The sequence below is a fragment of the Chiloscyllium plagiosum genome, chromosome 7, assembly GCF_004010195.1.
Source record: "Chiloscyllium plagiosum isolate BGI_BamShark_2017 chromosome 7, ASM401019v2, whole genome shotgun sequence".
Lineage (NCBI taxonomy): Eukaryota > Metazoa > Chordata > Chondrichthyes > Orectolobiformes > Hemiscylliidae > Chiloscyllium > Chiloscyllium plagiosum.
In genome coordinates this window covers 17,933,485-17,945,024 of record NC_057716.1, presented here as the reverse complement: position 1 = coordinate 17,945,024, position 11,540 = coordinate 17,933,485, and the positions used below count along the sequence as shown (strand labels likewise).

The 11,540-nt window shown below is 44.6% G+C and overlaps 1 protein-coding gene across 1 annotated transcript; it reads left to right on the top strand.

Moving 5' to 3' along the window:
• The first annotated feature begins 9 nt into the window (after positions 1-9).
• On the top strand, positions 10-2,251 carry LOC122551991 (twist-related protein 2-like). Its single transcript, XM_043694553.1, has 2 exons — positions 10-539; positions 1,666-2,251. Exon 1 carries the CDS (start codon positions 28-30, stop codon positions 526-528), a length of 501 nt encoding a protein of 166 aa, XP_043550488.1. The 5' UTR covers positions 10-27; the 3' UTR covers positions 529-539; positions 1,666-2,251.
• The last annotated feature ends 9,289 nt before the right edge of the window (positions 2,252-11,540 follow it).

Below are 11,540 nucleotides of genomic sequence, written 5' to 3'. Positions count from 1 at the left end.
CCTCCCCTTTCCCCGGGTCTGTGTGGCATGCCTTTAGACATCATGCAAGCGAGCCCGCGCAGTCTGCCTGTCTCTCCCGCAGGCAGCCTGGCCAGCAGCGAGGAGGAGGCGGACAGGCAGCAGAAGCGGTACGATAGCAAGAGGAGGTACTGTAAGAAGGGCAGCGAGGACGGCAGCCCGAACCCCGGCAAGAGGAATAAAAAATCGAGCCCGAGCTCGCAGTCTTACGAAGAATTGCAGAGCCAGAGGATTCTGGCGAACGTGAGAGAGCGCCAGAGAACGCAGTCGCTCAACGAGGCGTTTTCCTCCTTGAGGAAAATCATCCCCACCCTCCCCTCGGATAAACTCAGCAAGATCCAGACCCTCAAACTGGCCGCCAGGTACATCGACTTCCTCTATCAGGTCCTGCAGAGCGACGAGATGGACCAGAAAATGACGAGCTGCAGCTATGTGGCCCACGAGAGACTGAGCTACGCTTTCTCCGTGTGGAGAATGGAGGGAGCCTGGTCCATGTCGGCTACCCATTAGCGTCCAAAACGGTATGTGCTTCTTTCTGCAGCCCGATCGCCAGTCTGCCCTGGGAAGCTGTCAAACTAGGACTGTGTGTGTGTCCGTCTGTCTGTTTGTGTATGTGTCTGTCTCCCTGTGTGTCTGTGTCTGTATGTGCATCTGTGTATGTCTGTGTCTGTATCTATGTCTTCCTGTCTGTATGTGTTTCTAAGAGTGGGAAAGTGGGCTAGTGAAACTTAGTCCCTGGCCTGTTTATGAACCAGGCCTGATCCCCATTCACTGAGCGAGTTTAATCCTTGCATTAACTCCACCAGCATTTCCTGTCGGGTTTTTTTTCGGTTTTTAAACTCGGAACATCGAACAGCAAAGGCCCTCGCAAATGACACATTCAAATATTATTTCCGACTGTAGTGTCTGTCTTGGGCAGGAAGTTGGGATTACTCCTGTTCACAATGTTTATAAGGCTGGGGTTTAAAGACTTGTGAGGCTATTAAGACCGGGGCAAATGGTCTTTCGGCCGAGGGGACGTGGGAGTTTTGTGAAGGTTAGAATTCGCTCTGATTTGGATGAGAATAATACAGTTCAGCGCTGGTCTAAACGCAAGCAATCTTGCAGCTGTTTTCTGAGTTAGAATATTTCTAATAAAGAGTTGGAGGAGAAGTGAAGGTGAATTCTATTGTACCCATCAGGACGATAACAGAAAAGCTAGGGCAACATTAGATACTAACGATCATATTTCTTCAAGTAGCAAGTGTAACGGGTTATAACCTACTTTAATAAGCAACTATTTTTAAAAACCTGTTTTTCTTCATAATATAAGTTTTACTTGAATATATATCCTGGATGAAATTGGAATAATCTGACATTTCTACCATCCTGACAATTGCAAGCAGCATGTTCCTTTGCGCGTGTTACTCTGTAAACCTACCTGTCGAGAGAGTTGAGTTAAAGCAGCCGACTGGAGTGAATCGGGAGTGAAAGACGTGCTACCTGCTGCTACCATACTCCCAGGGTCATTTCCTAGTCAGACTCCCTCACTCGGATTTGCAGTGTGGTGTTGAGATATTGGTGAGCGTTTTTGTATTTTCTGTTTCACTTTGTTGAAGGGTGGGGATCAGTGGTTAAAGTAATCTTTTCTCTTCCGTGTGTTGACAGGCGTTTAAGGTCGTTGGAGCCCTCGGTGGGGCTGGAGTTCAGTGAGAATCCTTCCCTTCCCTTCCTACAGACGGCCAGGAAGAAATCTCATCCACATCTCAACCGATGCTCCCTGTGAACTCTCAGAAAGAGTCCTCCTAGACTGCACAGTAACTCGAAAGGTTCCAACAAGAAGAAGCAAAGAAGTGTTTCTTTTTCTAACACAGAAAACAAAACAACAGACGAAAAAACATCGCCCGGCAGCGCGAGATAAGTGTGCGGTCAATCTCTCGGTAGTGACAATGTCTGCACTCAGGACGGTCGCTCCGAATGGACGTGTTGGGATCTTTCCATACCTTTATGCTTTAGAATTTCTAAAAAAAAATAGTCGTTTTCTGAGGTTAATCGTCGAGACAATTTGGACCAAGACAGATCGAGAAAAGCAAAAATACGAGAGAGAGAGAGAGAGATTAAAATATCGGCACTTCTGGTCACTGCATGCTCGCCCTCAGTAACCCTGGAATATGCAAAGCTTCATTCACACTGTTAGCCCTTCTCTATCGCGTGTAAATCTTGCTAGTTTATTTATTAAAGTTTTGCCACCGAATGAGTGTGCGGGGTAATTGTATGTTACTTCCTTCAAGAGTTCTGGCGAGTCAGAACTGGCCCTATGTAATCATCAGGGGGAGAGAGAGAGAGAGAGAGAGAGGTGACGGTGGTGGTGGAATAGGGCTTGCATGATTTTCAACAAAGTAAGTTACTCTCTCGGTAAACGAATCATGACGATTCACCCCGTCATATGTTTATATATGAAATATATAACCATTTCGTCTTCCTGATTAAATACAAGCAAACTCTGACAAACAAACCTTCAAACTGACAAAAGGAATATGATTTGAATTGACTTAGAAAGATCAGACACTGTGTATTTCTGGGTTTCTTTTGTATGCACAGACCAGGGATTGTCAGATTTCCATCATAGGCCTGTCCCTATTTGTGTGTTGAGGACATGTGTAGCACCATCAGATAATCAACAAACCATCCCGGACCCCGGGTTGGGGGGAGTGAAATCAGTGCCGGTTAATGAGGAAAATAGAACGCAGGCAACAGGCTAACCAGTGGGAGAGACACCTTGCCTTATCCCCAAGTGTCGGTCTTCAGTGCTGGATAACCCTCAATTAGTTCTCTGCACCCGGGACATCGATGTATCAAGTAGATCACCGTTTAGGAATCAGCTGGTTCAACAGTAATGAGATGGGAGAACACAGCTTTGCTCAGGTTGATTTATTGTAACATTTAACGAGAGGGCTGGGAGCTCAGAACCGACCCCAATCATGTAACTCGAACTGTGTATTCAATCTCAGGAACACAGAAAACATTGAGCTACATCTCCGAAAATTGGCCGGCCAGTTTCTCGCCGGCTAGTTTCTTTTTAAAGTCCGGAAGTTTAAAACTGGGATGTGAACGCGCCTTGGAGTGGGACTTGTAGATTTCGCTGAGAATGTGTGTGAGAGAGAGAGAGACAGTAAACGTGCATTCGCTCTAGGGAACTTTATTTTAAACTTGTGCAATAAAATGTCATGATAACGAGACATATATCCGCAATAAAACAAAAATGGTCATGTAGGCGCCTTGTGAAACAAAGCGGCCTTTAAGGTCATTAGTGAACCTATTGCAGGTCTCTGGGCTGGAACAGATTGGCAGCAAAGTTGCTACATTCGACATAACACTGTGGATGTCGACAGGGGAGCTGGCCAAAGGTGAACTTTCATATCTATAAGAGTCCAATGAGTGTGCCAGGGTTTGTCAGAGACTTACTCCAGGTAGACCCAAGTTAACCATTTAATGACAACTCGAATGACAGTTGTTTCTGTGTGAGGGAATGAAGAAAAGCCGAGTCGAGTTGAAATACAGGCGGGGACTGATTCCGGATGGTTAAGAGTTCTGATCTCTCTGCACCTCCCCACACGCTGTTCAACATCCGATTAACACCGCCTTGACTTGGGAGCTTTTTAAGCGTCGTCGGTTACAATCTCATAGCCCACATTTCATGTTGTTTTTGTAGCGAGCTTTGTAACTGAATCCTGTTATTCTCCACTTCCCGCTGTTGCCTGGTTTGCCAGCTAGTCCCCTCTGCCTTCAATAGCACACTGGGGAGGCGGCTGGACACTATTCCAAGGTCAGTATGGTTACCGGGTCTCACATGGGGGAAAGTCTGCCCTTCATTCTTTCAACCGCCTGCGTTACTACCTGTCCACTGTTTTATTCTCCCATCCCAAAGCCTGACTCGCGGGCTGGATGCGAGCGGGATCGCCTAGCCCCTTTTGCTGTTCTATGCCATGAAAAATCGAGTGACATGTCACCAGCATTTTATAACTAACAGCAGAATCCAAACAAAACCTTCTTGTTGAATTCAATAGCCAAGCCCTCTCCCCTCCCACCCCCTGCCACCTTCCCGTTTCCCGACTGAGAAGCAGAGGGCTATCCTGGAGAAGGATTTGGGGGCTGGTGTGGAGTGGAGGGAGTTGAGGGGGTAGACAGGGTCGGACTGAGGGAGGGGGTGGGGTTGTCTCTGTCCATCAGGTGCAATGGTGGAAGTCAAAATGGAAGCCTAGGCGGCCTCCGGGTTTGACCAATCAAACCGCGTGAAATGTGACGCATCTGTTCCTTTGCCCGTTTCAGCTCCTGGATATTCTCGTTTCGTCTCCAGAGTCTTGGGCGACCAGTGAGTTTCCTGAAGACTTTCGATCTAGACCCGGCCCAAATAAAAACCGTGCATTTTGACAATTCAGTCTCACTCCCGCACCCCCTACTGCGTGTGATGAAACATTTCCACTGGTGATGGGTTAGAATACTTTGATGTGGCGTTAGGTTGGTTTACATCGAGTTCCAGTATGGCTGAGTTTGGACAGTACCGCTGTCTCCAGTGTCTTCCAGCGGGTCAACAGATGGCTTTGCTGTCACCCCCCAGCCGCAATGATTTATTTTCCCAGCCTAGGGTAAGATACCTGTATTTCCAACTGGGCTAGCTCAGGCTTCCTGAGCTAGGGATACCTTCCATATTATTATATACAGTAAATATAAATATTCCCGTCTTGTCCCTGATGACGGGATAAGTTCCATTGCCTCCTGGACCGTTCTGCGCTAAGTGGTCACTGAGTCTCCGACTTATGTCATTTGACATCCCTTCGCCTTCAGCAAGTAAAGTAGGGATTGTCTGGGGTCCGGGACGCCTCAGATTCTGCCCTACAGTTTGAACGACTACACCCACCCCCCACCCCCCACCACCCCTTCCCCATTCCCCGCGGAAAGCTACCTGAATGAAGCAATGTCTCTGGAGCGATTTAACGCTACTGTCAATTTCAGGTCAATCACCTCAGTTCAAGATCTAGCCGTGACTTTGAATTAAATTAAGGAGCAAAATGGGCATCGGCTGGATCGAAATAAATCACATGTAAAAGAAAATGTATGTTTCCAAATTATGAAGACTTAAATCAAGTGGCGATTCCCTTCCAATTCGAGATCGTGTTGCTGAGAGGTCCTTCCTATAAAGGTGAAAAAAAAACATTTGCTGCAATTTCTGCCCCCTTCGATCCCCATCACCAACGCAACCACATAGGTGCTGGGGAGGTTTCTGTTCGGCGCTGAGCCACGAACCCATCCAAACCTCGCCATTTACCTTCTTTCGCCACCAAGTTAGCTATGGAGAGAGTGGGCCCAACAGCAGTCCTCAAGTTTTCGACTCGGAGCCCCGAATGTGCATCGTCAGCCGAATGGCAAATTAACTCCCTGGAAAGCAACGAAACAAAATCGTCTGTTAACAGTGTGCAGCTGAATAGGATCTGCCAACCAGATCTAAACAAATCCCAGGTCTGAACACTTCTTCACCAACCCTGATCCTTACAGAAAGGGGATCAAATCCGGGGTCTCAGACCGCAAAAGTGCAACGCGAGATGTTTGTCTACGGTAAGGGAGCGGTTTCACTCAAGTGTGAGGCAAGTTTCAACCCGGTGAGAATGGACTTGGCGAACTCGATCCCAATGTGTTCATGACGTCGAGACATTATTAGTTTTTGTGTTCATGATAACCCTCGGGCCGTCTAATACTGAGTAGCCCCTTAGCTTACTGTCGTACGAAACCATTCCGCAACTCTCCTCCGCCTCAAAGTACACACGTCTGCTCCCATTGTAGTTACTCGCTCGGGTCACGAATGACAGATCCCAATGGCTACTCCGCCATCTAAATCGGCCAGATGAACAATATGGCACGGTACCCATATCGTCACCTCGAGTTTCGCTCTCACCAAAACTACACTCAATGTGAGAATAAATACACTGGAATAAATACTCAGTGGGCATTAATGGAAACTGAATCTTCCTGAAGGCAGTTGTAATACTTGTTCCACATTGTAATCTGGCACCGTCATTTCAGCTCCCCCCACCCCGGCTTTCCACAATTATTTAAGCTGAAAACATGATCGACAACAGAGCGAGAGACAGTGCTACAAGCACAACGAAATGACAGTGGCCGAGTTTGCAAAACCTGACAGCTAGTCAAAAAATGCCTTAAACATCGCTTCGGTGCCTGGCGTGTTAAGAACGCAGAGGACATAACCATTCGTTGCTGCTTTGATCCCCTTGAACACGCGTGCCCTCAGAAGTAATTATTACAGGCTGGACCATGCTGTCAGTCTGGAAGCAGGGGAATTTCAGGGCTCCACGTCTATCTGATCAGGGATTCAGTGTAAAAGCGGGGAGGTTTTCTTTCGTCTGAATAATGATGCGAATCTCTCTGAGAATTAATACACCTGAATGCTTTTAAATCGTCCCTTTTATTTCTGACTGTGAAACAGTCAAGGGCCGTGTCAACATTTAGATGCAACGCTGTTCCATACGGCCGCGCTGCCTACTCAGGGATACGCGCTGTCATGTCGCGGATCTACGTTTTAAGATTTATTTTGTCCCCAATAGCAGCTCTCAGTTCGAGCTAGCATCGACTGATAATTCGTGTTGGACAGTTTTGATTAACCTGTTCCAATACTGCAAGTTAAATCAACTTCGTTCTGATGAAGCGTGATAAAATAATGCCGTTCCTATTCTTACACAGCGGAGCACTGGTTATTTCAAATCTGATTGTTATCCCCTGCCACCGACACATTATAACCGAGGTGACCTTAAGCCGGGTTCCCGAGAAACGCGTGTAAACGGGGAGTGATTGAGTTCAGGTCGACACGCCGCCCGTGCAGCTCGGGAAGCCAATGACCTCTCGGTCACCAGCCTAGAGGGGAATGTGTATATACAGTACACAGGGACCCTGGGCCCGTACACCGGGGTATAACATGCCGCTCTGGGTCCCGAAGAGGGCAAAGTGCGACCAATTTTAAAAACGGCACACGTTGGGAGCAGTTGTCTGGAAGTTTCAACTTTAGATCATGGAAATCAGTCAGGCGTGAAGAGAATTTCGATGTAATTAGACGTTATTACTTCCCTGAAGATAAATTAATTATTACAGTCCGTTATTGTAAGCACATACCCACGCCAGAAATTTAGATTTTGCTTCCCCCCCCACCCCTGAAATGATAAATATTTTGTTTATTCCATATCCAGGGAAGGATAGACAGACAAATGTTATCTTGATGGTGTTCGTTGGTTCAGGCCCTGTGTCCTTCTGCGGTTCTGCATTTTAAACTCTGTGCCCCGGGTAAAAGAGCGAGCAAGGGCAGCTATTTGAGTTGGGCTGGGGGCAGGCGTGTTCTGGTCGGCCCAGCCTCACGGTAAAGTAGGTGGGAGGGAGGGAGTTGGATTGTAGAGCGGCCGCTCACAGCTGCAGAGAGCTCCGCTTCGCGCCGGGCCGGGCCGGGCCGGCATTTCCCATTTCACACGCACTTCTCTGCTTCCAGTCCAGCTGCGTTCCCCTGTGATGTCGATCAGAAAGCAGATTGATTGCTCTGCAATGTTCCCCACTCCCCCGCACTCATTTCCAGGGAAACCAGCTCCAAAGCCAAGGCTCAGTTGTCCGTTTAGGGTTAAATTCTATTTTGGACGAGGATCCCAAAACTGTAATCGGCCCCGATGGAGAGAGAGAAACATTTTATCATCCGCTTTCCTGCCATAAACTTAGACATTCCATTGCTTCCAGTGGATTGGCACAGTAACATTTGTAAAGTACAAGTGGCTGATGCCTTTAGTCACGTATATTTGACGGTACGTATGGAATATAATTATTTCCAATGGTTTCATAAAGCGATTGAGCGTATAAATGGAACAAAAATGATCGACACATTATATATCTATATGTCTGTTAGAAATGCTGCCCCAGTCAGCAGCGAGGGAGAGAGAGAAACGGACTGTTTCAGGTGAGTGAGCTGTTTTTCTCTCTCTGCGAGTGTTTCAGCAGTTAGTGTTTTTGCTTCAGTTATTCAGGGTTTAGTTCGTTTAAATGCACCTTTGTACATCCTGCCCAGCTCCTGCATATGTCACAGTCCCAAACAGATATCTCGGAGGCTGTGCAGCACCTCCGGGGAGCTCGGGTGGAACAATTTATCACCAGCGAGCTTCAATCAGACTTCACCAGAGTCAGCTTGCTCACGGCAGGTGGCTCCGGTCACAACGAACGGTAACCGGGAACTTTTCAATTCCTTTTAAGTGCCAGTATTGGATGCTAATTGTCACCGGGCACGCTTTTGCATCCCCTTTAAGTTTTCACTTTGTTACAAACTGGTGGGAGGGAGGGATAAGCCGCGGCCAGTCATTCTCACTCCCTCGATTGTCCACAACTTGGATTTTAAATGTATTTTTTATCCTTGCAGGCATCAGATTTCAATTAAAATTTAGTTCCCTGGTTCAGAGTCAAACAGCAATGTAAAAGGTATCCTTGAGTGAAAGAATTGGGAATTTTAACCGCTAAAGATAAATAATGAAATATAACATTAAACGCCCTCACAAACACAAGTATAAAGTTTAAAAAGGACAGAGTGTCTGGCACAAAAGGAAGATCAAGATTATGCAGTTTTAAAAGTCCTTAGAGCATTTGGGGTGTTAAGTTAAACCTGGTGAAGGAGCAGCGCTCAGAAAGCTAGTGCTTCCAATTAAACCTGTTGGACTATAACCTGGTGTTGTGTGATTTTTAAGTTCGTACACCCCAGTCCAACACCGGCATCTCCAAATCAAGTTAAACCTGATAATTTAAAATAAAATTGAGACTCGTATCTTCAACAGTAACAAAATTCATACAATTCTTTGAGTTCTTGGTGAATGGACGTTTATCCATTTTGTTCTATGTCTGGGTGGTTTTTTTTGAGAGGCTGGGATAAGCATGGCGAGTGACAGAGTGAGGCTTTCAATTCTTCTGTTTCAAATTCATAACTCTGTGTTTGTCTGCCCAAAATCTGTTGTCTGAAAAAGAGTTCAGTTTTGTATTACTGTCTGAAAAACAATGACTGTGTCTGTATTATAATCCTTTGCATTACTTTTTTGTTTCAAGATGAATAATCTGCAATATTCAAGCTAATGTGTGAAACTTCTACAAAGGGTGTGAATCAAGCAACAGACACAGATCTGGTTTTAGGAATTTTCATGATATGTTCATTTCAGTTCAGGCTGAGTTTTGTGTCTTGATGGTGTCATTAATAGACAATAGACAATAGGTGCAGGAGTAGGCCATTCTGCCCTTCGAACCTGCACTACCATTCATTATGATTATGGCTGATCATCCTCCAAATATCCTCAATTAACTGGCTCAACAGTGGCCAGGTAATCAGTGTGGGCTTAAGGTAATGGTTTGCTTTCTTTAATTGACAAAAAAGCCCCAGATATTAAAGTCAGATGAGGGAAGTTGAAAATTAATAATCGAATTTTACCATTCTTGCAGCAACTTTCATTTCAGCCGAGCACAGATCTTTCAAAATTAAACATGCATTATATTGTACATCCTAAATGTAATCTTCATTATTGGGCAAGAAGTTTTCTAATTCCCAAGTAGTTTTGTTTTTGGAAGTGTGCACTTGGGTTGGTTGTCAATAATGGACTTTCTTCCAATTACATGTGGAGCCAGTGCATCTGCAAGTAAAACAAAATTTCACTGTTATTAAGACAAAGAAAACTACTTTGGAAGGCACTAGAGCACCTGAATCTGTACCGATTGCCAACTTCCTCACTCCAAACCATTGCCAATCTCGTCGCAAGATTCACCATTTAACATTTGAATCCCTGCCAAGATATATTAAAAAAAAAACTCATTTACTTCTCTGGGACAAATTGATTTCACAATCACCTTCTGCAAATCACCAAATCACTTCATTTTAGGGAGATTTGTTACAACACCTTCTAGTAATGCAACATATTGCTGTTGCCAATTTAGAAATGGTAAATCAAACAGAGTTAAAGATTTGTTCACAGCAAACCCCATGCACTTAAAGGATAACTATCCAATTTATATGTTTAATCTGCCTTTAATATTCAGTTTCATTACTTCATAATACAATAAATTACAGGGTTACATTACAGGGTTAGATTATATATCAGGAGTGCTATGTTTTCACTGTTTAAGCTTAGCCAGTGACTTTTAATGTGAATCATCTGTGTACAGCCCTCTCTGACTTTCATTCCTCCAGTTGCAACCAATATGTGTCTGCTCCATCAGAATGCAAACCAGACATTGACAGTTAATATTACCCATAGCCCTGCATACTGTTTGATCTAAAAATATACATTCTACACCTTATCAAAAACCATGCCTATGTGTAAATTTACTGGCCACAGACATCCATTGCCATTGTTATTATTTCGTCACACTTTCATGTCAACATTTAGCATTGAAATTCCTTTAGGATCATTTTTGATCTCTGCTGTTCAAAATGTTAATATTTTAAGTTAATAAACTAACCCATCTACAATATAGAATCATAGAAGCTTACTATGGATAGGATAAATAGACAAAGCCTTTTCCCTGGGGCGGGGAACTAGAGGGCATAGGTTTAGGGTAAGAAGGGAAAGATATAAAAGAGACCTAAGGGGCAACGTTTTCACACAGAGGGTGGTACGCGTATGGAATGAGCTGCCAGAGGAAGTGGTGGAGGCTAGTACAGTTGCAACATTTAAAAGGCATTTGGATGGGTATATGAAAAGGAAGGGTTTGGAGGGATATGGGCTGGGTGCTGGCAGGTGGGACTAGATTGGGTTGGGATATCTGGTCAGCATGGACAGGTTGGACGAAAGGGTCTGTTTCTGTGCTGTACATCTCTATGACTCTTAAGACAGAAGGAAGGCATTTGTCCATCTTGTCTCTGTGGTTCTTTTAAAAAGGTATCCGATTAGTTCCACTACTCCGCTTGTCTCTCATAGCCCTGAAAAATATTTCCATTGAATGTCCAAATTCATTTTGGAATCTGTTTTGACCTTATTTTCAGGTAGATTGTTCCATGTCATAACAAAAAATTACATTAAACAGTAACTCCATATTTTACTCTTGGCAATTGCCACAATGTGTCCTGTGGTTAATTATCCTCCAGCCAGTGGAAACATTTCTCCCAGGTATATTATCAACTGCTTAAATTCTATTTATCAAAATTTTCTTAACCTTCTCTCCTTAAAGACAACCATCTCAGCTTCTCTACTCTGTGCACATATCTGATGTACCTTATGAATGAATTCTGGGACTTTTCTAAAAGAACTCTTCTGCATCTGCTCCTTCAAGGTTTTGACATCATCGTTAAAGTGTGGTTTGTGGAATTTGCAACAGTATTCTGGTTGAGAGCTAATAGTGACCTGTAAATGTTTAACATAGCTCCCCTGCTTTTATAACCTGTGCCCTTATTTGTAAAGCCAATGATTTTTGGATGTATGTTTAACAATCTAACTAAACTCTCATCATCTTCAAAGATTAGTAGATGTGAATTT

Coding starts and splice junctions, on each gene's coding strand:
- LOC122551991 (XM_043694553.1), top strand. CDS start 28: ATGCCTTTAGACATCATGCAAGCGAGCCCGCGCAGTCTGCCTGTCTCT.